General features: G+C 41.8%; 1 protein-coding gene across 3 annotated transcripts; it reads right to left on the bottom strand.

Moving 5' to 3' along the window:
* slc1a2b (solute carrier family 1 member 2b) lies at positions 1–27,504 on the bottom strand. 3 transcript variants are annotated; one of them, XM_041039013.1, is made up of 11 exons: positions 27,322–27,504; positions 8,455–8,594; positions 6,518–6,670; positions 5,829–6,079; positions 5,248–5,395; positions 4,439–4,565; positions 3,981–4,214; positions 3,689–3,883; positions 2,570–2,704; positions 2,235–2,423; positions 1–281 (listed from the first exon to the last, which is right to left on the bottom strand). In XM_041039013.1, the coding sequence occupies exons 2-11, from the start codon at positions 8,582–8,584 to the stop codon at positions 278–280; spliced, it is 1,566 nt and encodes a 521-aa protein (XP_040894947.1). In that variant the 5' UTR covers positions 8,585–8,594; positions 27,322–27,504; the 3' UTR covers positions 1–277. The 3 variants fall into 3 exon arrangements, with proteins under 3 accessions (XP_040894947.1, XP_040894948.1, XP_040894945.1); XM_041039014.1 differs by having other exon boundaries at positions 2,159–2,423; positions 27,322–27,369; XM_041039011.1 differs by lacking the exon at positions 1–281 and having other exon boundaries at positions 452–2,423.
* Between the last annotated feature and the right edge of the window lie 137 nt (positions 27,505–27,641).

Raw genomic sequence — 27,641 nt, 5'->3', positions numbered from 1 at the left:
TATCACTTCACGGTTAAGTGAATTAGTAGTATATATCAGTCAGATAGACAGTTACAAAAACTTTTAAAGGGACTAATAAAAAGAAAAGAAAACTAAACTACATAAAAAACAATTAGTAGTTCTGTTCGTGTGACTTTTTCATTCACTCTTTTTTATCACCAGGTAGGAAAGCTTGTGGAGCCCAGGAGCAGGGGATCTCTGTGCTGCCATTATTCATGTTTCCATGGTTCCTCCTCAACAAGCGTGCACTCCGCTGCAGAGCCGTTAGTGGCTGAGGTTACCTGCAAGCAGTTAGCAGGGAGATCTAAACAGTGGATCTAAGGCACAGATAAAAAAAAACAAACAAACACAATTCATTTCTTATAAAACTATAAGAAATCTTATAATAACATTGTGATTTGATTTTCAGCTTCAGCCAAGCAACCTGATTGGTCAGTCAAGCTTGTACAGCATATAAAGCATATAAAAAGCATGGTTGTCCATGCTATACCATCAAAAAAGCAACTTTACCAATCAACCCTGCTCTATCTTGTTTTTGTAAAAGCCATTTGTTGAGGTAAATGTTTTAGATAATAAATGACTGTAAACATTTTATTACTGTAAAGCCAGAATACCATTTAGGGACATTCTTCTTATGTAATTTAGGATGCTATAGCAATGTACTTTGGCAATTACAGTACAGACTCTTAGGTACCATAGCTCTTTTGCAACAAACAAAAACTATGGATGAATATTGGAACTCCTCTATGTCTAACTGATGAGTTAAGAGAGTTTCTTTTACTGACCTGGGAACAGACTACACATTTATGATGACCAAAAACTCAACAGGCAGTAAAAAAAAACTATATGAATACACAAATGAATAAATTATAAATGCAAAACAGACAGATTACACCGAAAACAAGGTACAAACTCTATTGGATGAATGCATTGTTAAGTTTTTGCTACTTTGCAAGCACTCTACAGTGGTATGCATCTTCGAAAATGGGGTTAGAAACGTGAATCAGACTATGTACAGGCAAACAGAAAAAAAGAAAAAAATTAGTCACGGTGGATACTGGAAATAACAAGCCTTTGTGTGACATTTATATGTAAATGTCTGTTCATAAATGGAGACTCAGAAAGGAGGATTTAACTTTTTACCATGGACAGATTGCTGGTGTGACAGGTTGCCAGTGTTGCTAGGCAACACCTTTCACCCTTTAATAAATGAATAGGCTCATCATTAGACCTTTTCTGCCAGGGTGTGTGTGTGTGTCAGGGAACAAGCACTCTGAACTCCCATATATTATTCTAAAAGCCTGGAATACATTCAAAGGAAGGGATTCAAAGTGCATTATGTTTTATATTATGGGAGCTACTTCACAGCTTTGGATTTCACAACACAGGTTTTCACAATGGGCAGAAATAGATAGTGTCAAAATACAAAAATCCTGACTGGGAATGAGTCAGAGACAGCGTGATAGATGTGTGCGTGCAGGGAACATATGAACTGCTAATTAGCTGTAACACTTTCCCTCTCTGCATTTTAAACCCCTACAGCAAAGGTTGACCCCTATGGAAATAAATCTGTTAAACAATTAAAATCAGCTACATTTTAAGATAAAGCAGAATGACCCACTCTGGACGTTAAGCTGAATAAAAGGTAAATGAGAAAAAGTGAAGGAAAAATGCTTACAGAGAAGGGAAAACATTATTCTCTCAATATGTTTTTAGAAAATGGATGTAGTGTGAACTTTTGATAGAGCTGCTAAATAATTCCTCAGGCTGATAATGAGGATTATCTGGTGCTGCCTTTTGAGTTAGAGCCAATACCCAACAGGTTACAGATGTCAGATTAGTTAATTGTGGAGTAAGACCTGATATAGTTTGTTTAATTTGGGAATTTTTTTTGGAAGAGCGCTTCAAATTTTTAGGCATTCATTCAACACAAAAGCTGCCATTCCAGGAAGAATGAAATACATACATTCACATGCATCTGTTGTTCTTCTGCTTCATTTCTGTCATAAAATAACAGTGGATGTATTTACATTATTATGTACAAAGATGCAATGAATAAAATAAAAAATAAAAAGAGTCAAGCAAAGGTGCAGGGGTGAGCATGCAACAACAGAGAGGGTTAAATACAAGTCTCTATGTCCGTAAGCATTAATTGTACCTTGCATTCATCTACTACGACAGAATTGTTAGCAGTGGTGGTAGCGGTTGTGGTATCGGTAGCAGTTAAGACGCACTGGTTGGAATTGTTTTCGTGGTGGTTCTTCATGTCGTCGTAATAAGACTGGGTCTTCGTCATCATTTCGATGTCGTCGGATTTAGCCGTGTGCGCGTCCAGCTCTTCAAGCTCTGCCTTGGACATGTGGTACACGATGCCTGCACCGTAGGAGTCACCCACCACATTCACTGAGGTCCTGAATCGATCCCTGAGGAGAGAGAAACCAGGATAGGAAGATGGCTGCTGGCATGCCTAATAAATGAGGGAAATACCAGGAGGGATTTGCAGACATGGGAAAAACAAAAACCTATCATTGCGTGACCACAATATACATATTTGTCTTGTCAAACTCACAGCAGCCAGTCAACAGCAACCAGCAGACTGATGTCTTGGGTTGGCAGGCCTACAGCAGTCAGGATCAAGAGCATAGTCACCAGGCCGGCACTGGGAATACTGGCTGCTCCAACGCTGGCCAGAGTGGCTGTCAGACTGGTTGAAGACACAGCAAAGCAGCACTCGATCACATGCTCCAAAACCCACTACACCTGAACCACGCTCTTAACAACCCTCCTCTACACCCTGCTTCAACTCTTCAGACACAAATTAATTTGAAAACGCTACACCTCACTGCCACAGATGAAGATATTCATTCTCTATGATGCTTGTGTAAAGAGCAGCAGGTGAAGAGCACCAGAGTGGGTCCTCAGTCACACATGAAGAGAGGTTTAAATGTGAGAGATGGGATGTTTAAATTGAGGTTTCATGGACTGATGTGCCATAAAAATGTCATGCTGAAGGTCGTCCATCCTTGACTCACTTTATTAACGTAAGAGTATTTGGGGAAATTAGTTACAGATACTCTAGAAACAGCGAGTGGTTTGTATTTATCTTCCTGCTTAGCATGAGACATGGCACTGGCACGTGGTGCTGCCTCCTGGTGATTTATTTGCTCCACTGTAAATTGCCTCTCTAAAAGTTGCAGCCAATTTGATCAATTGAGGACTTTCTGTTGACTGTTAAATGCCTCTACAGTGCTGCTGTGTTTGTTTCCTCATTTTTGAAGAGCTATCAGTGTTTGCTCAACTGCATCTTCAGGACTCTCTTCAAACCCTCTTTAAATAGTGGGAATTAGGATACTAGTTTATTAGTTTATGAGAATTGCTTTTTTTGACTTTTGTGTGCAGTCAAATTAATCTGTTAGGGAAGACAGTCCATTTAAGAAGTTGGTTTTTATACAGGAATGGCTGAAATATTGTATCGTCTCATTTCCATCCATTCATCCTTTAATTTTCCAGCGCTGATACTGAAATTTCATTCAAACTATCATGTCACACAGGCAGAAGGCAACACCAAATCTTTCATCTTCCATCCTACAATATCTTACAAGTAACAAAAGTTTCCATTTAACAAATGACATCAAGTGATTGAATCTGACATATTTACAAAGACAAACTATCAAAAGTGTTTCCTGACCTGACAGTGACAATCTGACCCGGGTCAAGGTGGACACCGTTCATTTGGGCAATGAAGATGGCAGCCACAGCCTCATACAGAGCAGTTCCATCCATGTTGATAGTGGCCCCGACTGGGAGCACGAAACGAGTGACTCTTTTGTCAATACCAAGATTTTCCTCCAGACAACGGAAGGTGACAGGAAGTGTACCAGCACTGGAGGAAAAGCAGAAGAAGGTAGGTTATACATTGTGTTAACTGAATAAATATGAAATAAGTTTCCTTCTATGCATCCATTCGTTCTTATGCTGACCTGGAGGCTGTACCCAGGGCAGTGATCCAGGCTTGGAAGATACCCAGGAAGAAGGTGAAGGGGTTTTTCCTGACGATAACAAAGTAGATGCTGGGCAGGAAGATTGCTCCGTGGATGATGAGGCCAATAATTACAGTCACCATGTACATTCCCAACTGCCTGGCCACCACTTCCAGGTCCTTGATGGAAATGATCTTACCACAGATCAGACAGGCAATACCAAAGGGAGAGTACCTGATGAGAGGAAAAAAAAAAGCTTGTTGGTTATTACTTTAAATTTTAGAATTAAATACAGAAGGTAAACAATTTGTCAGGAAACAACAAATTCTGCTTTAAATTGCATTCATTGTGTAAATGTTGTAATGACTTGAGATATAACGGGAAAAGCTGCTCTTTCTCACTCAAAACAACTACATGAGTTTCAAAATGAGTCAATGAGATTCTTAAATGATACTAACCACATGATCATGATGACAAGTTTCATCACAATCTCATTGAGGATGTTGAAGAATTCAATCATGAGTCTGGCCTTCTCTCCCATCTTGCCCATGCAGATGCCAAATGCAATAAAGAAACCAATCAGACCTGTGACAGAAAATCATAAATGTCTCCTTAACTTTGAATACCACTGTGGACAGGTGAGATGACTACAACATGGAGGAATTGTTATTAGGACGTGAAATGTTTTACATTTACAGCCAAAAAACATCAGGTTTGTCCAGATGTTTGCTGCTGTCAAATTGTGTAAATGTAGTACTGAAAAATGTTGCTTTTACTTTTTGCCACAAGAGCAGTGTTGCTCTAGGAATGGCAACGGCAGTCAATGAGGCCACCTCTTCAGTCCAGACTGATGTATCTCAGCTACTGTTGGATGAATTCTCATGAAATTTGCTACATAAATTAATGGTGCCCAGAGAATGAATCCTACAACTTTGGTGATCCCCTGAACTTTCCTCTGCTGCCACCATTTTCCATTTTGAGTGAAGGGTCTCACCAAATATTGGACGGATTGCTATGACATTTGATAGAGACAACTTCTCAGCTGGTTATATAATTGCAAAACTATTGACATTCCCAGTAGCATCAGCTACATTTAGTATTCAGCACAAATTAGCAAATCTTAGCATGTTGTGTTGTCGTTGTGAACATGTTTGCATGCTATACAGCTTCACACAGCCGCTAGCATGGCTATAAACTCTTAGTCTTGTTTAATGTTAATAATTCCTACTGTGAGATTTTTTTTCAATTGCAACAAAATGTCGCGCACCCAAAACATTCATGCCACTTTTGAATTGCAGGGACTTTTTGATGATGAACTGAGGCTCCTTGGTCACGTTTGCCACCAGTCCCTCCATGGTAGTGGCATTGACATCCTCCTCAACAATCACCTCCACCTTCTTTGTGACCGTCTGGATCTGAGGGTACAAACGAAAATATATTAGTGATGAGCTTAATAATTGATGCTTAACCACTTGTGATATGAAATGACACGCAACCGATAATGATTGAGTTTGAAAATGTTCCCCTTCACAGACAGCACAGTGGGCCCTACACAGCATTTTACTAGGCTATATTCTAATTTGTACTTACATTTCTATGTTAATAAATCCTGTGCTAAGCAATAAAGACACCCATTTGTACAAGCCTACCAGTTTCCGCACATGCAAGCTTATCTTTTTTTCTCACTTGATGTTTTGCTACAAATGATATTCCACATTAAATAAGACCAAATTCTTCTTACTTGAATTAACATATCTTAGATAGAAGTTCTCTGCATCTATCACCTGCACTGACAATCAAACCTCAGCATTAAGCTGTGTGTATGATCTTGTTATTTCCCTCCATTACCTGTTGGAAACAAGCCTGCACCAGGTTCTCTGGGAACAGGTTCCTGATCAGATCAAAGAAGGCATCCAAGCTGGACACATCATCATTTTTCTCGCCCTCGCCCAGATTCTCCTTCAGTTTGGGGTTGCCAGGGTGGATGACTAACACCAGGATGACTCCCAGGATAGCAGCAATCACAGTGGTGGTCATGTAGTAGACCATAGCTCTGGTGCCCAGGCGACCGCTAGATTTGGCGTCCAAACCGGCCAGACCTGCAGCCAAAACAAGCAAGATTGTGTTTACCTGGTAATTACTTGGTCTTACTGAATGGAAAGGTTGACTCAAAACTGTGAGGCATGAGGGCTGAATGCAAAGACCATTAGGGGATTACATTAATGGTGTTTGATCATGTGTATGATTCTTGGCATGATGAATTAAATGAGTAAATTATGATATAATCAGGATTACAGTAATAACAGGACTTTTTCGTCATGTAATATTTTGACTGTAATATTTTTAGCAGAATTACATCAATAAAAAGTACAGATGAAGAATTTAGAGTTTACATTTACCCTTATAATCAAACTGTACACAAGCTGCTAACTCGTGCCATCAAGCGTGTCAAGATGAAATGCAAACACACTACTGAAATATCTAACATTGTTGTAATGATGTAATGTATTTGCCATAAGTGATCGGTCACACAGCACCTGTGATTAAACTGGAGATGATAAGTGGCAGGATCAGCATCTTCAGCATCCTCATCAGGATATCTCCAGGAAACGCAATCACCATGACAATATCTGGGTGGATTGGGGAGGCAACGCGAAGCAACATCCCTGCTACAGCTCCCAAGATCACACCTGAAGCACAAGGAGGAGTATGAGTGAGGGAAACTGCAAGTGTGTATAAAGGTAAAGTCGAGTAGGATCAGGATTTAAGTCAGATTTAGAAGTCAGATGAAAGCCAGGTCTTACATTTAAATGAAACAGCTTTAAAAAAAAGAGAGTATGTGTACACTGCTACTGTGAAGTGTGTAGATATAATCTATGAAAGAACAAATCAGCAACAATTTCTGCCTTAAGGATGCCTTAATAACTGACCCCTGTCTTGTCAATTCAGTTGTTTGGATGCTGTCTGCTGTGTGCTTAGGGAGGACAGTGGGTTAAGGAGATAAAACGGAAACCTGCTAAGAGAGGGAATAAATCTCATGGAGGATTAAGATCAGATCTCTTTGAACCAGTGGGGAGGAGGCAGCATGGGAGATTCCCTGGTGAAGCATCTGTAATCTCTGAAAACCCAAAATGTTTTCAAGGATTTTTTTTTCACTTTGATGCGGGGAAGGTGAAAAAGACTAATACTAGCATTCAGCAAAGTGGGGGGAAAAGAGGTAATTGACCCTAATCTCAGACTCACCTTGTACCTTACTGGGATATTTCTGCTATCTAATGGTTTTTTCTTTTCTATCCCTACCTATCCCCTGTCTTCCATTCACTCTCTAGAAGCCTGAAAAAACAGCTCTTTTCCTGCCACGCAGCATATCTGCCCAGAAAGTAAAGATGACCTCTGTGTGCTCTAAGCCCCCTGCAGCCCTGCCCACCAGGCCCAGTCGTTGGCCTCTGTATCTGTCCGTTCCAGGCCAGACAAAACTCCAGCATCCCCCCCTGGGGGTTGCACTTCCTCTGCTACCACACCACTGCCAAAGATCACACAGTCTGAGACGCTGTTTAATAACACACACTGGATTCAAAAGCCCTCCAGCTTTCTTTTTAAAAAATCATAAGCTGTCCTCTGTGCTTCAATCTATCCTCCAGTCTAGCAGCATCCTGTGGAGTCTGCACACCCAATGCTTTTGGATGGCACTTGATTTCCTGTGCCTTCTCTTTGGCCCATTTGCAAGTTCCTATTCAGGCTCTTATCTGCCAAGTGACAGATGATCAATGATCATGCTGGCTCACTTGCTTTGTAAGAGTCCTGCCAAGTGGGGTGAGATGTACACATTACACATGCTCACACCAACACACACGTATGCAAGCAGGAATCAGACAGACAGACAGACAGAGACAGACAGAGACACAGACACACACAGACACACACACAAACACATACACACACATACGCATCTTTATTGCTTCGAGGTCCACAGCCTACACTTATGAAATGGTAAAAAATAAAAAATAAATGGAAAGGACCACATTGCCGTCAGACACAAGAAAGTATAAATTATCTGTGCTGGTAAAACACAAATCTGATTTAAGGCCTATAACCACAAATTGCATCACTACTTTTGTGCCCTTCCCTCTTTTCATTAAATCTCCCCCTGTGGCACAGTGAGCCACTGCTATAATCACGACATTTTTAATGCACCACCAGAGGCTGTTTGGGTGTCCAGTGCCGCAGAGAGCTGTTGGTAGCAACAGGTGGCACAGAGCTGGGGAAGGTCAGGACACCCAGTCATCTTACTGTCTGGTACACTGAGCAAGCACAGATGGCATCTCCTCCTCATATTACAAGCAAGCTGCATAATCGAGCTCTGAGTTAACAGAACACTGAGCTCAGTGGTGGTCCCCATCTTTACCATGCGCTGCGTTGTATTAAGTTCTTAAGGAAATAAGAAAGAAGAAAAAACAGTGAAAAAGTGACTTACCGAGGACGGTGAGTGTGAGCAGAAGGTTCTTAAACATCTTGGAGCAGATTTTGGCACATCTGGACTGAGGCCTGGCCTCAATGGGCTCCAGGTGACTCTCGTGCATCCTCACCTCCACTTGTTTAGGCATACTGTTGGCACTGTGACAGACAAAAAGACAAAAAAAAAAATGAAATGGCTACTTACTAAATGCCAAACCATAAAGTTAAACCACAGTATAAATCACATGGTCAGGATCAAGTGTGGTCACTGTGAGAAAAGGCAAGGCATTATGTTGGCTCTATAACAAAACACAGCAACATAACAAGGAAATCAGAATATTCTGAAAACCACTGTTAAACAGAATATAGTGCATAAAGAAAAATGTTAAGCATTCAAGTGTGCTGCCAAACTGTCAGTCATGTTCATGGTTAATATAGCATCCAACAGATGGAAGCTGACGACAAGCTGCTGCTTATAAAATTGCTGTCCTTTGGAGCGATACTTCAGACATGAAGCAGCTCAAGTCAATCTATGAAGAACTGACTCTCTATTTCTCTTTGGTACAGAAATCTGTTAGAGACAAGTATTTTGAGATTTTTTAAAAAAGCAATGATTTTCAGTGGTTTTGGAAGAATTTACAGACTTATCTACATTAAGTAATGTGACTGATTGTCATAGCTTTTTGGACAGATTTACAATGTATGAAGGCATCATTTAGATTAACTACATTATGAAGCAGCATCCTAAGAAAGTGCTGTTATGTACACTATATTTGCATGCACAGAACAAACTGAATTTCAAACTCACAATTCAAAACGTATTATATAATGTGTCTTTCAGTTAATTACTATATGAGGCGTAGACATACTCTAACAAACATCCCCTGGCGAATTTCATTGGGTATTAATTTGAGACAGTGATAAAACAGAGAAACAGATGGAGAGAGAAAAAAATAGGAAAACACCAACTTGACAGGACAAAGCTTTGATGACTACACAGAGGAGAAGCAAACACATTGCCAGTTAAGATTTATACACCCTCTTAAACATTATGATTGTTCGAGAGCACATTTACAATCACACAAAACCTCAAATAAAATTGTAGGAGCAAGGGGCCCAGTTATGCTGTGTAATTAAATGAATGAAAAGTGATTTCCCCTCTGCAGGCACCACAGAGCAGCTTCCTCAGTTTCATTGAGGTGCGAATGAGTTTGTTAGTGAGAAGAGAGCCAGCTGTGTCTCTCATATGCCAGTTAGGCAGGTGTTCACTGACTCTGTCAGAGGAGGCGACTGAGAATGAGAAAGAAAAAGAAAAAGAGGCGCTATAGATTTACATTCATCGTCTCCTCGAGAAGTTGCAGAAACGATCTATCAAATGGTCTCGCTCGGTTTGACATCTTTTTTTGTCTACAAGGAAGTAGAAATGTCTCCATGTTGCTATTCATGTCCAATAAGCCCATGAAAATGTCTTCTGTGATGGATTACAAAGAAAAGCAAAGAAGAAATAATGTGACTCTGACCTTTCACCTCACCCCTGGGGTTCATGGCCTAAAACTCACAAACGGAAGCCTCAATGGTGAAGCTAGTTTTTTTTGTCCTCATACCCTCCTCCAGCAGTCAACTATGAAGTCAGAACACTTCATAGATATTAATCATGTTGGCTGTCAATTTTTTTTTCTTCTTCTTCTTCAAAGCTGAAACTTGATCAAAGGCAAGACAGGGCGCTCAAATCAATAGGCCTCATATGGAGAACTTCCTCGCAACCAAAGGCTCTTTATGGCGTTATTGTTGCTGTGCAAGTAGTCACTAATTATTCCACATGAGCACACACACAGGGAGAGAGAGCAAGAGAGAGCTTGTGTATTGTAAGCTTGACTATAGGAAGACCACCTGGTCAGCTTCCAGGCGCACAGATGGATCAGTCCTATCTCATCATATTAATTTCAAAGTGAACTTTGAATTACAGAAAATGCATGCAAGCAGCAGGCACACAGTATCCATCATCACACTCCACCTCTGCCTTATTTCATGCTTCTGATAAACGCTGGATGAATTAGTAAAAACCCCCAGAAATAAAACACTGAAAAATTAGCATTGGCATGTAATCCCATTCCATAAGAATGATGATGGCTGTTAATTGAATTTTTCCCCCCTTTTCTCTCCCTTGCATTATTTTTAGTACTATGAGAGAGAGAGAGGAAGCAGATGTTGGACGTCACAGAGGTCGGATATTATTCTGTCATGATCCTCTCATTAGCGCTTCAGAAGCAAGTCAGAGACAGATGAGAAGAGTGGGCTTGTGCAACCCAGTGATAGATGAATATGAAAATGTACAGCAAAAAGTAGTCAAATACAGCAGAGAGCCATCATTTCAGACCAGTAGGGGAAAAAAATTATGTTATAGAATAATGTTACTGGATAGAAATTTCTATTTGCTGTACTAATTTAAAGTTTCATTTTTTCATTTTTTTCAATTTTTTTTATTTTCTCTCTCATACAGAATAATTCTATAATAGATACAAAACCTTTTTTCAGCATCCTATGATTTAAATGGATTTTTGAGCTACTTCTTTGACAAACTGTGAACGCAAAAAAAAAATCACAGAGATGTTAATAGCCACTTATAAAGTGAGTCTGTTACTATAATTGGATTTGACAGAAAAGTCCAGTAGGACTTCATAATTGACAGGCACACACACATACACACATATACACACAGCAGAGTTTCTTCTCCTCAGTCTCTAATGGGATCATTTCATAAACCGGTTAATCTTGGCCGAGGGCTTAGTCAGATTAATTGCATTACAGGACTGTGAAGCCAATAAGAACTGATGAAGGTCTTAATAAAACTACACCTGATGGCAAACTAGGTGACATACAGTCTCAACTGAAAGATGTTAAAATTCTCCAGAATTATAATTCACTGTTCACTTGAACACTACAGAAATTCCTGCAAACTTTCTGCTGATGCATAACAGCTTTTCACTTCAACATAAAAAATAAAGTGTGTGGCTGAATTGAATGAAGAGAAGAAGGAGTAAAAGTAGATTATGCCTACAGCTTTAAAAGGGATGCACAGTACTTACTTCATTTCTGGTGGAGTTGAGGTAAGTGCTATATACATTGACCAGGATCAAATCTCCAGCCTTTGGTATTTAAGAGTGAATCAGCACAAGAAATCGTCAGCAGGGATCACGACTGCTCCATCAAAAAAAAATGTTGCCAGATGTCAGCAGATAAGGTCCCAGGTACAGCCGGCGGCTAAAAACACCAGAGCTCTGCTGACAGCTAGAAGCTCTCAGCTGTCCACCAGCTCGTCCAAAGCATCCACAGAGGAGCGAGTCAACACAGCCCAGACGACAGACCCATTCACAGCCACAGGAACCTGAATTGCCCCATCCTGATGTCTGCAAAACCCCCAACAGCCCCCACCCCCCACACCATCACCACCACCCACAGCCAGCTACACACCAAGACACACACACACACACACAAGGAGAGAGAGCACACACACACATCAAACAAACCTGGGAAAAAATAAATAACTAAAAAGAAAAAGTGGAGGGAGGAGTCAATATCCGAGCTTAAGAGTCAAATCCATCAGGGATCCACCATTCCCTGGACACCGTAATCCCCCCAGAGAGCACACTCCCAGACTCATCCAGCTACATGGGATAGCGAGGGAAAAGGCCAGGCTGCTTGAGATGAGCATGATGGTGCCTACTAATGGCAAAATGTGGACGGTAGTGCTTTGTAAGTAGCCCTTTCGCTGAGAAGGGAATAAAGCACAAAGGAATGACGGATGGAAGATTTACTGTCCATAATGTTGCCGTTTTGGGGCTTTGAGGTCACTCTGATGGACAGCAGATGAGAGGTTAATGTTTACCGCTCTCTGTAGTTACGCTGCAACATATTATTATGTCACTCTAGAGCCACTGCAGACCAAGAGCGTTCAATATATTATGAGCACTCTGCAAATGGCTATGTCTCTTAAGACCACTCATCAAAATCATTTGATTCAAAGATGTAATAGACATATAGAATATAATGCGCCCTTTGGTAATCCCAAAAAGTAATAATTTAAAAGGGGAAGATGGGCGCAATGTTTTTGTCTTTTACAATACTGGGAAAATAAGGTTCACACATTCAATTCACACACTCTCCAACATATAGATTATATATCGGCACTATTCAGTAAAACCCCAAAGCTCTGAACTCCAGAGCACAAATGACCAACGTGATTCATGTGAGGATGGTGTCACACTGATTTCCCTCTAGTCTCCCAGCAGCATGGGACTTCACATCGTATTGAGCAGTATCACATTATTCTAATTAGGGAAATGTGTTGGAAAGCTATTTCCTTTTGAGACAAATGACCAACTGCACAACAAAAGCCAGAGGAATGCCATCTCCGTCGGCGAAGGTTGTGTCATGAGAAATCACTCATCCTAAATCCCTTGACATGTCATACTCATTCAAAGGACTCTCGCAGGGGAAAAGGGAGCACTTTCAGGATGAGAGCGAGGGACTAGGACAGAGAAGAAGGGGTTACAGGGGGAAGTAAGAGGGACACTGGGGGAGAAGGGGGTACTGGGGTCACACCAGCACCTCTCAGCCAAAAGAGGGGCCTGTGAGGGGAAGGCTGAGGCAGCCATCCCTGCTCTTGGCTGGTACCATGTGAAGCTCTCAGCTTCCTCTCTCTTCCTTCTGAGGGGCTTTGTTTCACACGCAAACAGTGGCAGTGGCCCCAACTCGCCCGGCCAAGCGCTGCATCCAAACTGGCAGGGGCGAGAAAAGAAGGGAGGGGGCTCAAATGGGAGGGGGTATAAGGGTATAGCGAGGAGGAGGGGGTGGTGGGCAGGGGGGCAGTGGGCATGTCCAGAATGCCAGTTCTTTCAGGCCACTGATGTCATGCCTGTGCCCACCGTGGGAGAGCAGCGGAGGGACCAAGGCGCCCCTTTCTCTTTCCCCCTCCACAGTCTCTTTTTCCAGGATGAATGAATCTTTCAGAAGCGGCACCTATTGTGTCCCATAATCGACGGCGATTATCCCGATTTTATGCTGCCTTCCCAGTGTGAGGAGGTTCCCTGAGTGCTGGCATTGAGGGCCGCCGCGATGCAGCAAGGACCACGAGGGGTTGTCCTAGCAACACTCTGCGGCTTAGAGAGAAGGGGATGAAGAGGAAAGAGGAAGCTCAGAGCCACACACACACACTCGACACACAAACACATAACCAGCACACACACCATATAAAGATGGGATACAGCTTGAAATATTAGCAAACAGATAGACAACTTACATCTTTACCTCACAGAATAAAATTTCTTTTCAATGACAGAAAAAAGTTTTGAGGCATTCAAAAACTTATAAAACTCAATAACTCATATATACGTCACAGGGCATTTTTAAATAGTGTTTCTCTTGGTATCTGTGCTGCATAATTAATGAGCTACTGTCACACACATTGCCATTCAATGCCACTCACTGCCCATCCACAATATGAGCTTACATAATTATTAACAAGTTTGCATTAGCGATCAGTTGAGTGGTTATACTTGTCTAATTTAGGCTGTTGGGATCCATGTGATAGCACAGAGGGAGATGTAAATGAGAATACCAGTTTCCCACTGGTTTTTCGAGGGGCCCAATGCCCGTTCTCATGACTGGAGCATCACAATATACTGTGAGGTAAAGACTACTGGAGCTGGGCCAGGCTCCGGATATATCTGGCCCCTCTGGGCCTCACAGCCACTTGCCATGCAGTGGGAAGAAATGGGCTCACACATAGTGGCTGCCTAGGAGCTGTGAAAAAGCCCCCCCAAAACGAAGCTCTCAGCAAACACTTCAGGTTGTGCTGTGCATAGGAAATGGGAGATAAATTCCAGCATCAGAAGAAAGGGAAGCATTGTAACTCTACGCCTCTCAATTATGTATCCGTGGATGGTTGTCGCGATGAATGCATTCAGTGATAGACGGTGAGATGTGTGGACCATCATGCAAATTGAGTTTATTCCATCAGCAGTGTAACCTAATGTTTTTCAGTCGTTCAACAAAATACAGAAGACCCTCTAAGAGCGCTCACTAAGAAACACCATCTCCTATAAGTGAACGGACCATAGCAAAAAAAAAAAAAAAAAAAAACTTTCCCATCAGGTGAAAGTTGCATCAAAACTTTGCATAGACTGATGTCCAATCAACACTGGTCTTTCCCTTTAGTCCCATTACACTCCAGAAACTGCCCAAATGAAATTCATCTACCAGTGGTGTCTCCTCAGTAATTAATGTTTAAAGATGCAAAACTTATTTTGTGTTTCATTGTCTGCCTCTGCTCTGCAAAATTATCTTTTAAAAATGTGTAAATGAGTCTGCCCACTTTCTGCATGTATTTATGTATCTCAGCTGCTCAATCTACTCATCCAAAGCACAGAACACACTTGGCTGGACCAAGGTGTTCCTATCAGCTATTACAGGCAGTATCTGTAACTGGAGCAGACTCTTTATCTTCTGGATCTGGTTAATTTAAGTGAGTGACCCCCAAACAAATGAAGGTGTGCAGAGTAGCACAGTGGTCCACTTGAGAGCCATCTTGAACTGCCTCCAAGTGAACCCTGGAGTGAGAATTGGATAAAAGTTGGATAAAAGACTGGCACAGAGCCAAAGGAACTGCGCAATGAATGATGCCGATTTTTTTCACTATCAATCACTATTTCTGGACTAAACAAAATGGCTAATCAATGAAAGGAAAGCAAATAAGAGATCCTAAAGGGCACAAACCTGTAACAATATGTCCATCTACGGTCCAATTTCAGTAACTTTGTAGTGTTTTTATTTAGTTTTACTTTATTTGGTGGAGATCTGTTTGTGGCCTTAATGGAACAAAACAAAGTAAATATTAACAGTTAAAGTAATGCTCTTATCTTAGTAAAGATAAGAGCATTTCGGTGGTATTATATATTTGGAGTTTGGTTGTTCTGTGGAGCTAGAAAACACTCTTTTTGCAACCATTTCCAACCATCAACCATTCTAACAAAATTAATTAGGAGTAAAGCACTGCAGTTTGATTCTTACTACACAATTAATTTTTGAAACCTAAATGCCTAGAAAACAGCACTTTGAAAATGCTTAGATGATGCTTTTTTTAATGTATAGCTTATTATCTTATGAACTACTGCATATTGTACCATTAAATTAAATAAATGTAATGACATATTTGTGCTTTAGTAACAGTTGTAAATACTTTATTCTGACATTGAAATACCTGCTACAGGCCTAATTCATTCTTGGGGTCATTGCAAAGGCCTACAGTCTGGTCTTGAGGGGTTAACCCTTCCAAACAGATATGGGGTAGCAGGGCAGGGATTCAGTACCACGGTCAGTGTCAGAGCCTCAGGCCTCAGCTCAGGTCAAACCTGACTCTCCATAGTGCTGTAGGAGCTGTGTTTTGCACAACTGATCCTGAGCTTAGCATGGGCCATCCCGAGGTATCGGGAGACCCCACATGTATGATTTCAGCTAATGCCAGCAAATCCTCCTTCTTTGAAAGACTTTTGTCTCTGTGTGGTTTTCTATAACAAGCACCAATCTCAGTTACTGTCCATGCTGCGCAGCAATTTGCTGCATTTTGTATGTAACAGCTGTAACACTGGCCTTGCTTTTTTTCAAGCTTTCACCACATTTTCAATTTTTTACAATCAGAGTGCATCAGCATCCCGCCAACGCATGACTGAACCATACGTGCTTGTCCCTCAGCATCCTCTAAGGTTTCCCTTTGTTTGGCACAACTCTTTGTGTCCATAATGAGGCAGTCATTAGAGAGAGCCTCTGGGAATCCTGAGGCTAGTGTTGTAGTCTGCATAGGTCTTTCAGATGTGACCAGTCCCACTGTAATTATGCGCTAACTGCCCATTATTCTGGGGAGTGGTTGTCATAGGACTGAATTTGGTGATTCCCATTCATCTGGATAATATCTGCAGAGAGACTTGGTTTGATGGCATCTAATCAAACCACAACCAGTTTCACTGCCAGGCACTGGCACTCACTGCTGGGCACCCAAATATAATCACATATTTGTCCCCACGTCTTTGCCTCTCGACCCTCACCTTTAGGTTTTTTTTTCTGTTTCATTCAAAGTGGACTACTCCCAAACTCGCAGGCATTTTATTCATATTCTCATATGTCTCATCATGTTTATCTCTCACTGTTCCCTCCATCATGTTCTAAGAGTCTTAACTGTGATGCTATAGTGTTTTCAGTTGGGTCCTTCAAAGCTGAAGGCAGTAACAAAATCCTTTTGGATTTTGTTACTGCCCATGCAGTATTTCCTATCCCCAGCCCCCATCGTTTGCTGAAAGCAGCTCAGATGAAAGGTCAGCTGAAAAGAAGATCATCCATAGTCATGTGAGATATTCCTGCTGTAACTCCCAACAACCTCCTCTATCAGATGAGGGGTTACACACCTACTGCTCATCTCTGATCTCTCTCCTCCTATAGCTGCTCCTGTGTTCCTGCTGTCTGCATATGAAGCAATGCTACAGTACTATCATTAGCAAAGGCGCATCTGCTTATAGCTAGCTATATAGTAGCACGCAGCTTTTGATGGCTTCAGTCCGATTCCCCACAGGACCTCATTAAATCAGCCAGCAAGGCAGGACCACCCCACCCCCTATTACCACCACTATGGCATACCCGCTACATTGCTGAGAGGGGGATGACAGAGAGAGAAAGAGAGAGAGAGAGAGAGAGCGAGAGAGAGGTGTAGACAGAGGGAAGGGTGGGAGGAGTGAAACGGCAAGAATGAAATATAAAGATAGATGTGTAACAATGTATGGGGGAAGGGTGAAGGGAAAAAAGGGGGGAGGGTGGAAAAGGGAAGGTGTGGCTCATGAAGGTGAGGATGGAAACAAAGGAATGGAATGGCAAACAGATGAGATAATAAGTGAAGGTTTGGGAGAAGGGGGTTGGATCAAGGTCAGATTAAAGTAATCATCTGAAGTGGAGAATGAGATGGAGGATGTCTACATATACAGCAATATGAAGGGCTTCTGTGTTACCAGGTTATCTGTGGATACATGGAGAGTTGACATCTGTGTTGGGCAGCTGGCCCTGTGAAATGGGATTACTGCACAAATCACGTTTCATACATCACTAGACTCACCTGCCACACTCTCAAATTTAAATATACGTAGATGATACACGCACTTACTCTCACTCTGCAGCCCTGCACCTGCAACACCCCCATCTTGCTCACGTTCACACACGTGCGCAAAATACTGCACTGTTGTCTGTGGTCATAAATCTCTGTTGGTCCAGTCCTGTGGTATCCGAGGCGGGGTGATGGGGTTACAGTCTCACTCAGGATTTGCCAATAAGAGAACTAAGGAGGATGGATGTTCTCTCACTAATTAAACACTGGAGTCTGTAGGGACTGAGCACAGCCTGCAGCAGTGGCCATGCCCCGCTCTCCTCACACCACCCCACAGTGTTGACAGAAAGGGCATTCCTGCACACACACACACACACACACACACACACACACACACACACACACACACACACACACACACACACACACACACACACACACACACACACACACACACACACACACACACACACACACACACAGCTCATTACATCAGCCAGCCAAGCCGGATGACCACACACACACACACACACACCCATATACACACTTCTAGAACATAACTCATCACTTCCACCTCATATTGTTAAGAGATATTGCAAAAAGTCACTGAGCTTAAACTCTGGTAATGAGATAATTCTATGTTTTTAAATGCATGTTTAAATATATGTGAAATAAGATTAAATGCAAAAATGCTAATTAATGTGCTATATCCAACACAATTCACCTTAGGCATAAAAAGTACAGTAATTGTGTACTACTATATACAGCTGTATACAGAAATTCCTAGACATACATTACAACTAATTTCATACAGTCTTTCTTGAATAAACGTACTTGTGCTCACTTCTTGGATATGTGCCATATGGTATCTACTGACTGGATGTCATGCTATGCTTATTACTGTAAACAGAAGCTGAAACATATGTACATGGCCCATTGTGATGTTAGCATACACGCATTTCTATGAGATATGATCATTAAGGAGCTGAAAACTCCTTGTCACTCCTGGTCCGTGTATCTGCACTGAGGAAAACACATCACATCAAGGATGACCAGAATACAATGGGGAAGCATATCAGGAAAGCAGGGGAGTGTGACAGAGCTGTCAGTCTCTCACTCTCCCTGTTTCTCTGTGTGTTGAGTGTGTGTGTTCTCTACAGCCTGTTTCTTCCTCATCACCAACTCTCTCTCACTGTCTCTCACTCCTTTCCTCTCCCTTTGTCTTTCTCCTTCTCTTTCACAGGCACAGACATACAACTTACCATTGCTATCACAACATATTGTGTTACTCAAAAAAAAAGTGCCTTCATCTGTTGTCTGACGGACAACACATTTTCAGCAGAGGCACGTATCAGGAATGGTGTTTTGTCTTGTTTTTATGTACCGAAGCACAAAGGACATTCACAAAATCTGTGGAGTATGAAAACCTGGTGTGAACCTGATTGTTGTCCCAGCTGTTTATGGGCAGCAAACAGAATTTTGATCAACAAAAGCAATGATGTGTGGAGTGAAAATATCATAAAATAAACCTGCAAAGATAAAGATGAAAAGTGGTCCAAGAAAATTATATGGTTTGTACAATTAGTTTATTTACCCTTTTTAGAAAAAGCAACACTCGAGTCTGTGCTGTAAACTTAAGTATGACTCGAGGCTTCCACACTCTGCAAGCCTGCTTTCCTTTCAGGACCACTTCACTGTCACTGTTCTTTCAGAACCACATCTATACAGCGTTTTTCTCATATCCCTGAAATACTGGCAAAGTAAGAGCTAACAGTTGCCTTTTACTGACTGCTGTTACACGTAAAAAGCCGCAGGGGGACCCCTGCTGCTCCTCAGTTCATTGTTTTTCTTTCCATGTCATCATTCACTGCATACTTTGTCAAACTATGTAAATATTTCTTCAGTCGCACACAGCGCTGGAATGCCATTGAGAGCGACCACACTGACTTAGGTTTTTTCCACCACCTAATTATGACAACGTGCCTATAGTCCACAGTCGATCATTATGAGAAGCTCTCAGTGAAAGTATTTTTGACACATTTTCACTGTTTGATCGCAGTTGTGGCGAAATCCCCAGAGTACACACTCATCTTAGCCTGCACAGAGGATGGTAACCCCCCTGCGTTCAGTCGAGATTGAAGGAACACAACACAAATTCCCCGAAATCCTGGTCCACTGTAATCCTCCCACTATAAGAGGAACTGGGATTCCCTGTGATATCAGGATCCATCTGTACAAGCAGGATCCTGTGCAGTGTGAAAAATAAAATACTGATTCAATTACACTGTATAAATCTAAATTAATTGAACCTGGCAGTAAACTTCAAGGTCAATTCACAATCTTGGCTCACCACAAATAAACAAAACAAATAAAAATAAACGGATAAATGACAATGTAATAAACAACTGCTTTTATACATTTTAAGACATATCAAGGTGAATGTCTAGATAGATGTCCAGATAGATAGGAAAGATGTCTAGATAGATTGACAGATAGATGCAGTTCCTAATTAACCAGTGCATAATGTGGTGAGCCAAATCCATCTAACAAAACCCTCTCTGTGTTCATCAGCCATTGAGGCAAGCCGCTCTTGGAACACGCCACCCCTACCAGAATAATGGGCCACTTTACAGGCCTCCAAGTTAGTTCACAGAATCTAGAGCTGGGAAACCGCTAGCACAGGGTTCATAGGGAGGAGGGGCAATTTAATTGTTTCCTCCGTTTTTGTTTTTGTAGCCTCTCCCCCCCTCCCCTCTTTCTCCTCTTTTAGTTCTGAAAAGGGGGCTGACAAACAGGCAATGAAGGGGATTGTTGTGTGTTCCGCTGGACAAGTGGGTGAGGTAAACAAAACTAGACTGTATGGTCTATCAGCTGGGCTCGTTGGGATGGGATAGGCTGAGCAATGGGGAGCAGCACACATGCAGAGGGAGGATTGGTCGGGTATATGTGGAGTAGGAGGGGTGAGGGGCACAGGCAGTTTTGGGGGAGACGAGGGTAGTGGGGTGACGGTAAAGGGTCCTGAGGGAATCAAGAGGGAGAGAGGGAGAGAAAAAGGGAGAGAGAGAGAGAGAGAGAGAGAGAGAGAGAGAGAGAGAGAGAGAGAGAGAGAGAGAGAAGGAGCAAAAAAAGAGGGCTTATTCCGGAAGAAGTGGGAGGTGGACCTGGGTGCTGAGGTTACTCCTCCGAGTGTGGGCATTGTATTTGGTGCTGAAGTTCTCATGCATGTCCTGTTTTGGCTCCCGAAAATGTCCGAAAGTGATGGAGCTCTCTGCGATTAAGCGGACAAGTGGCAGCTCTGCTCTGCGCTCCCACAGCTCAGGCTATTTACATACTCAAGAGGAACATTAATGCCGACCAATCCCCCAGAGCTGAACAAAGAAGCACACAAACCTGCCTCAGAGGCCCATTACGCACTTAATTGAGGATTTGTGGAATAGTAAAAAGGGGCAAAGGAAGAGGAAGGTGGGTGAGATGGGGAGGGGTAGTGGGTGAAGTGGGTAATGACAATAGCTTTTTTTTTTTCAGTTTTAACTTTTTGTATTCTTTTTATTTTATTTTTTTTTCTTTTTGGCCTTTGTTCTGAGTCAGTTTAGACTTCAGCTGGTGACAAGAGGATCAAATGTGAAATAACATCAAGCCTCATCTTTGTCACCATATGAAAACTGTAGGCATCATCAAATCCTTTCTTTTTTTCCTATTCATCCTCTTCCTCTTTATTCCCAATTCACTGATCCCCCTATTATCCTCATTGCAAAACTGACATAAAAGCTATACTCCGGAAAAGAAGGATAGGAGGAGGAAAGCAGCTAGAGAAGCTCCCACAGGATACAGTTAATTCTTTCAAAACTTCAACAGAAGTTTAAAAACTATTCTCATTAACGCAGATATAAAATATTATAAGTATATTTTATATTATATTTTTATCAATATATTATTGTCTGCATGTTAAGTCATGAGGTTCACAGAGCAACAGCATAAACCAAAGTAGCTCCACCCGATAGCCAGTGTGAATCTGTCAGACTGAATCTTGTGACGATTCTTCAGATGAAGTCTTCTATTTGTTTTGAACGAATCACTTAATGTGCTTTAATTATGATTCTTTTGTTGCCACACAATGGGCTGATTGTTCTCAGTGGCATGGTCTTTGGTGCCAAGAGAAAAGAAAAAAAAAAACAACAAAAACGAGACCCCCCCTGTCCAGCCCCTTCTCTTCCCTTTACCAATCACTCTCGGAGCAATTCCGTGACTCCCTCTGCTGACCTGAATTCCGACGTAGCAGGTGCCAATGGGATGTGGGTGGTTTGGGGTTTTCGGAGGAGGACAGTGGCAGTGGTGAAGGGGCGGGTGGGATGAGGCCTTCACTGTACCAGTAAACACTGACTCAGTCCCCCTCTGGGGCCCCCAGCCAGTATGTGAATGTTAATGTCCTATTAACTCTGAGAATCTACTGAATCTGAGTCATACTGAAAAGAAATTTCTCAGAAATTGTTTTCTCAAAATACAATCATTAGTGACCAGATCAGACTAGTCCACAGGTGAGAAGAACTTGTGTGTGTATTTCAGGATGTGGAGTAAATTTCTTCAACTGGTGAACTTGCTAGGCTGTTAGAACACGTGTGGGCGACTCTGACCATGACTTTTGACCTGCGTCTACCAGGTGAGACCAAACAAAAAATTCCCACGTGGTCTTTGCACTGGCTACTAAGCCAGTTTTGTAAAATGTTTTACTTCACATTTACACAAGATCCAATACTGGAAATTTGAAATGATCAGAATAAAATTTAATTTCAGAATCAGATATCTTCTAATCACAATAAATGTAAATTAATCTGACCTCTTGCAAAACACAAACATGATAAAATGATGCATACATTATACATTATTATATATTTTAATATGTATATATGTATTTTGGCCTGTAAACCTTTGGCACTTTCACATATATTTTGTTAACACTTTATCACTTTATCTGTAACATCTATGGTATTTTGCATAATTACAGTATGTTTTATTTATTTATGTATTTTTATCCCATGACAGTTGTCATGTCACAGCATACAGGATAATCCTTGGACCAAATACAAGTTAGATGGAACTGAAAATGGATTTAAAAGTGTTCATTAAATGATAAAGACACATGGTTCCACTTTTGAATGTTTTGTTCCTTCCCTTACAGATAAAAACAGATCATACACGCAGTCTACTGATCGCTGCTGTCTCATAGCGAAACTGAAGAACTGCCTTGACCAAGGCCAGCGGAGATCTATCGTTTTGCCGCCCAGCAGCAGTCTCGCTAGTGAATGCCTGTGTTTCTGTTCCTGTGCAGTCATACAGAAGCGAAGGGAGCCAGGCTCTTTGTTTGGTCAACCCATGGGAAAGGCCTCACTCTGTTCAGCTCTCTGAGAACCGAAACACTGATTCTATAGGCACGACTACAGGAGCAAAAAAAAAAAAAAGAGAGAGAGAGAAAAAAGCATGAATCCCTCATATTGGGAAGATTCACACCAGGAATACAGTGATGAGGAGGAGAGGAGATGAATCGCAATTCAAGGCCCAGAAAGCTAAGAGCGGCTAAAGAAATACAGGGAAAATCAAGAGCACAATTAAATGAAATTGGATGATATTAAGGTAATTAGAAGGGACTGAAATAAAAGGAACAGCTAAGAGAAGGAAAAAGAGGAGTATTGAGAAAGTGAGTAAAAGAGAGACAGAGATAGACGAGGATGAGGGTGGTAAAGAGTGAAAAGAGGAGCTGGATGGCACTTTGGCAGCTTCAGAGTGTTCCCAGGAGGATTACTCAAGCACTAGATGCCACTGACTGCCAGCAAGACCACAGAGAAGCTCCGTGAATGGAGAGGCACAGGCACAACCACAACCCCACACACACACACACACACACACACACAAACATACACACAAGCATGCACACGAACACACAAACATATTGCTGTAGATGTCTCCCCTGCTGTATTCTGGTGTCTATTTCACCTGTTTCCTGTCCTCCCTCTTTTACCCAGTTCTACTGTCCTTCTGTCTTCCTTTTTCTTTCATTCCACCAGCTTTTCCCAGCTTGTTCTCCGCCCCCTTTTTCTCACTCTCACTCTTTATCTTCATCACTCTCTCCCTCTCTCTCTCACTCTCACACACACTCACTCTCTCTGCAGCCTTTCCAAGCAGCAGTGAGAGGAGAGGTTTGACTTGGCCCAGAAACAGACAGGTAACATACTGTGTGCTGTATCTTCAGGCCGTCTTTTATTTCCTTATGCATGGGCAGAAACATATCAAGGAGGAGACCCAACCCCACCATCCACCCTGCTCACTCACTCCATCTTTTGGCCATTTATCTTTTCTCAACAAGAGAAAGAGCTCTATATTTCACTGTCTGCCCTCCTCGTCTTTTTCTCTTTCTATCACTCCCACATATTAAAGTTACTCTCCCGTTCTATCTAACACTTCTGGCAGTGTAAAATCTCAGTTTATCTGGCAGCAACTGAAGTGTTTCCACATTGTTCTTGGGTTTTATTGTTTTTCTCAGGCGCTAAACTGAACTCAATAACAGCATGGAGCAGTGAACAAAATCTGAAGGCAACCAGGAATATAGGCCAGCCCCATCTGCAGCCTGTTTGCTTTCAAAAATGTCAGGTGTTGTATAAAAATATAATAAATTCTCGATATGAAAACAAGGCCATCTTACCACATTCTCTCCATTACATGTGAGCCACCTATAGCATGCAATTTATCTTTCGGCTTACTCTGCAGTGTAAATGCAATTTTCTTTTAATCATCATCCCTGCTTACTGGTGATGGCTCATTTACCATCTGGTCTACCATTCCCAGTCCTCACATGAGTATCCCACACAAATCCATCCAGTGGATTCTTCATTTAATAATTCTCAAGCACAGCAGACCACGATAATCGATCCATGAAACTGTTTGAGGTCGATGGATAAAATTAAATTTCCACAGTCAATGAAAAAGGTATCAGTTAGTCGAAATATTGATTATTTTTTTTACTAGTATGGTGTTATTTCCTTTCCCTCACCATATTATTTACCCCTGCTTGCATACCTACACCATTACCCTCCCCCTATCTCTATGTGTGTGTGTGAATGTGTGTGTGAATGTGTGTGTTCCTCACAGTACAACAGCCTGTACTAAACACAAAGACTCTCTCGCAAAGACACATGTCCATGTAAACATCTACGCTGGCCTGAATACACTAAGCAACGTCTACCCTCATTAAAGTAATGTATTTACAGATGGTTAACACAACATTTGCTGAGAAATATGATTTTGACTCGTTTCACTTCCAGTGAAGTAAAGGCGACACTGCAGGGTCTTGTCTGGGCATGTGAGCATCTCTGTATGAGTAAGTGTAGGATTACTTGGACACATCAGAAAGGTTGGTACTTCATCATTCATTGTCAAAGTTCATTACCTTTAATAGCTACAGTCACATTTAAAAAAGTTTATCACCATGGCAAACACAGCCAAATACTGGTATCAAAAAAATGGGGGGAAAAATAAATAACTCTAAAAAGAGATTTCAAGTAATTCAGTCAGAATTCTTTATAATGTTGCATTTATTTTGATTTATCCAATAAATTCAACAGATTTAGTGGATCTGGAAATTTCCACGAGCTAATAAATGTATAAAATGTTGAAAAAGAAGAATAGTAAATAATGTATTTCCCGGATCACATATGGCAAAACAGAAACATCCAGGGAAATACTTTGTTTTCTATTATTTCCTGACAAATGCAGATAAAAGTCACTGCATAAATTCCCTAACGCTGGTGATTTTCCTCTGTAAACAAATCCAAATGCATGTGGATATTGTGGCCAAACATACCTCCCGTCCCACAGATTCAGGAAATGAATTTATCTGTCAAATGATTCATCCTGCCTTTAAGCATGTGTGAGCTTGCCTTGGATGCCTGTTGTGTTCAATCATGTAAGGCAGCAAATGCCACAGTACAGTAGTTTAGAGAGCAGCCTCTAGGAAAAAGGACAAAACGCATTAGCTGCATGGACACTTTCCTTTACAATTACACTGAAGGCCAAAGTCTCTTTAATTCACGTTCCCTGCTACACAGTACACACGGTACGGACAGTTCCCTCCACCAGGACCACCAGTGGAAGACAACACGCCCATTTAAAAATCCAACACATGTTCTTATCTGTGCTCAGGAGAAGCACCGCTTCCCTCCAGGTCTGCAACCATCAACATGTTTTTGACAAAAGAACAAACAATCACACCCTAATGTTTTCAGGTGACAAGCCAAGAGTAATGCTGAAGGCGATCAACTGTGGGTGCCAAGAGAGCTGGTTTCCATGGTGACATTGATGGCGCTATTGAGAAACTGTGTGTGTGTGTGTGTGTGTGTGTGTGTGTGTGTGTGTGCGTGTGTGTGTGTGCGTGTGTGCGTGCGCGCCTGAGTGCATGCGTTTTAATATGAAGGGGAGAACGGGCTGCAACGATTGGCTCAAGAGGTGGGAGGCGATAGTAAGGTAATAAGTATTCAGTTTTTCCCTTCCAGGAGCATGTCGTCCTTCGGTGAAGGAATAAAAGTGCTTCCTGGCCGTAGAGGGAAAACATAAAAAATAAAATAAAACAAACACACACTGTGAGGTTATGGACACGGGGGAATGCCATGGGCTACTACTCCACTGTAGACACAAGATGCGGAGATAAAATAAAGATATCGTATGAGAAAGATTCTTTAGATCGGCATCAGATTGTTTTCTCAGAATAAAACAAGCTGATAAACCATGCGTCTGGATGGTGTCATGGTGAATCTGTCACAGAAAACAAAATTATTACTGCAAAGCCACTTTGTGAACTCAGGCGACAACTTGTTGACTAATTTAGCTTCAAAATCATTCTATACAAAAGCACAGTAGTGACCACTTAACATACAGTAGCACCTTGTGTGTGTGCCCGTGGCTGCTGTTAAGCTTTACACGATGATTCACTTGAAAGCAACTTTCTTTTCCTTGAAGCACAAACACTTGATCTGGCCAAGACGGGGAAGGATTGGCTGAGTTAAAAGAAGGCCGCTTTACGCACGATTAAACACACAAGAAAGCGAGGATTATTGTAAAGGTTATATCAACTTAAAGTGTTGCCCGAAGCCACTGTCTTAACAAAAACGCCCGGAGACGCCTGTGATTGTTCCCTGTGATGTTTCTGCAACCAAAGAGCGCACTCAGATCATCTATCTGCAGCAAAGCAATTCGACTTTTATTTGATGCATGCGCGCTTTAGAGAAAGATGTGAGCAGATGCAGCTCTTTTGTTCAGCCGTGTAATGTAATGTGCAGCGAGAGCCTATGGTTGCCGCTCTGCGCTCCGGGACTTTTCACTGCAGGTTGTCACTTTTATGTCTTAATGTGTGAGAATCTGAGGAGAAAAAAAAAAAAACGAATATTGCAAAAAGGGAGAAAAATAAAAATAAATAAATCACTCAGCGGTTAATTTAAGAGAGATTTGCAAACAAGCTGTTCAACTTGAATCTTGAAACCCACACACGCGCACCTCTGTTGCACCTGCAGACATTTCTCCATTTAAAGCAATTATTTCAATTTGCCTTTAATTTGTGGTGATAACCAACAAAATTAAACTACAAGTCACGATTAAGACAAGCCACCCATTTCCCTCATCATCTCCACCCCTTCTGTGTTCATCTGTCCTGTTGTAAAGAAAAAAGGAAAAAAAAGAAATAAAACAAAACCGCATCTTTACCTTTGTTGAAAACCACGATGAAAAAAGTTTTTGGTCTTGTCCCCTCGCAGGGTCTTGTCGCATCCGCTTCAGAGAGGGTGAGCCACAGCGAGCTGCAGGAGCGCACAGCGGTCCAGGACAAGAGCGCTTCACAGACAAAACGGAGGGATTTTCTGTCAGTAAAAATCCGAGGAGCTCCGCAGCTCAACGATCCCCACTGAATGAGCTCTGCCTCACCTCACTCTTCGGCGCTTTACTCCCCCACCCACCACCGCCCGTTTCCCCCCTCTTTGTCTGTTGAGCATGGGAATGCCGGCTCCCGTTGGTTGAAGATGCAGCCT

The sequence above is a fragment of the Toxotes jaculatrix genome, chromosome 5 (genome assembly GCF_017976425.1).
Source record: "Toxotes jaculatrix isolate fToxJac2 chromosome 5, fToxJac2.pri, whole genome shotgun sequence".
NCBI lineage: Eukaryota > Metazoa > Chordata > Actinopteri > Toxotidae > Toxotes > Toxotes jaculatrix.
Note: the sequence above shows the minus strand (reverse complement) of the source record. Positions and strands in the feature narration are given on the sequence as shown.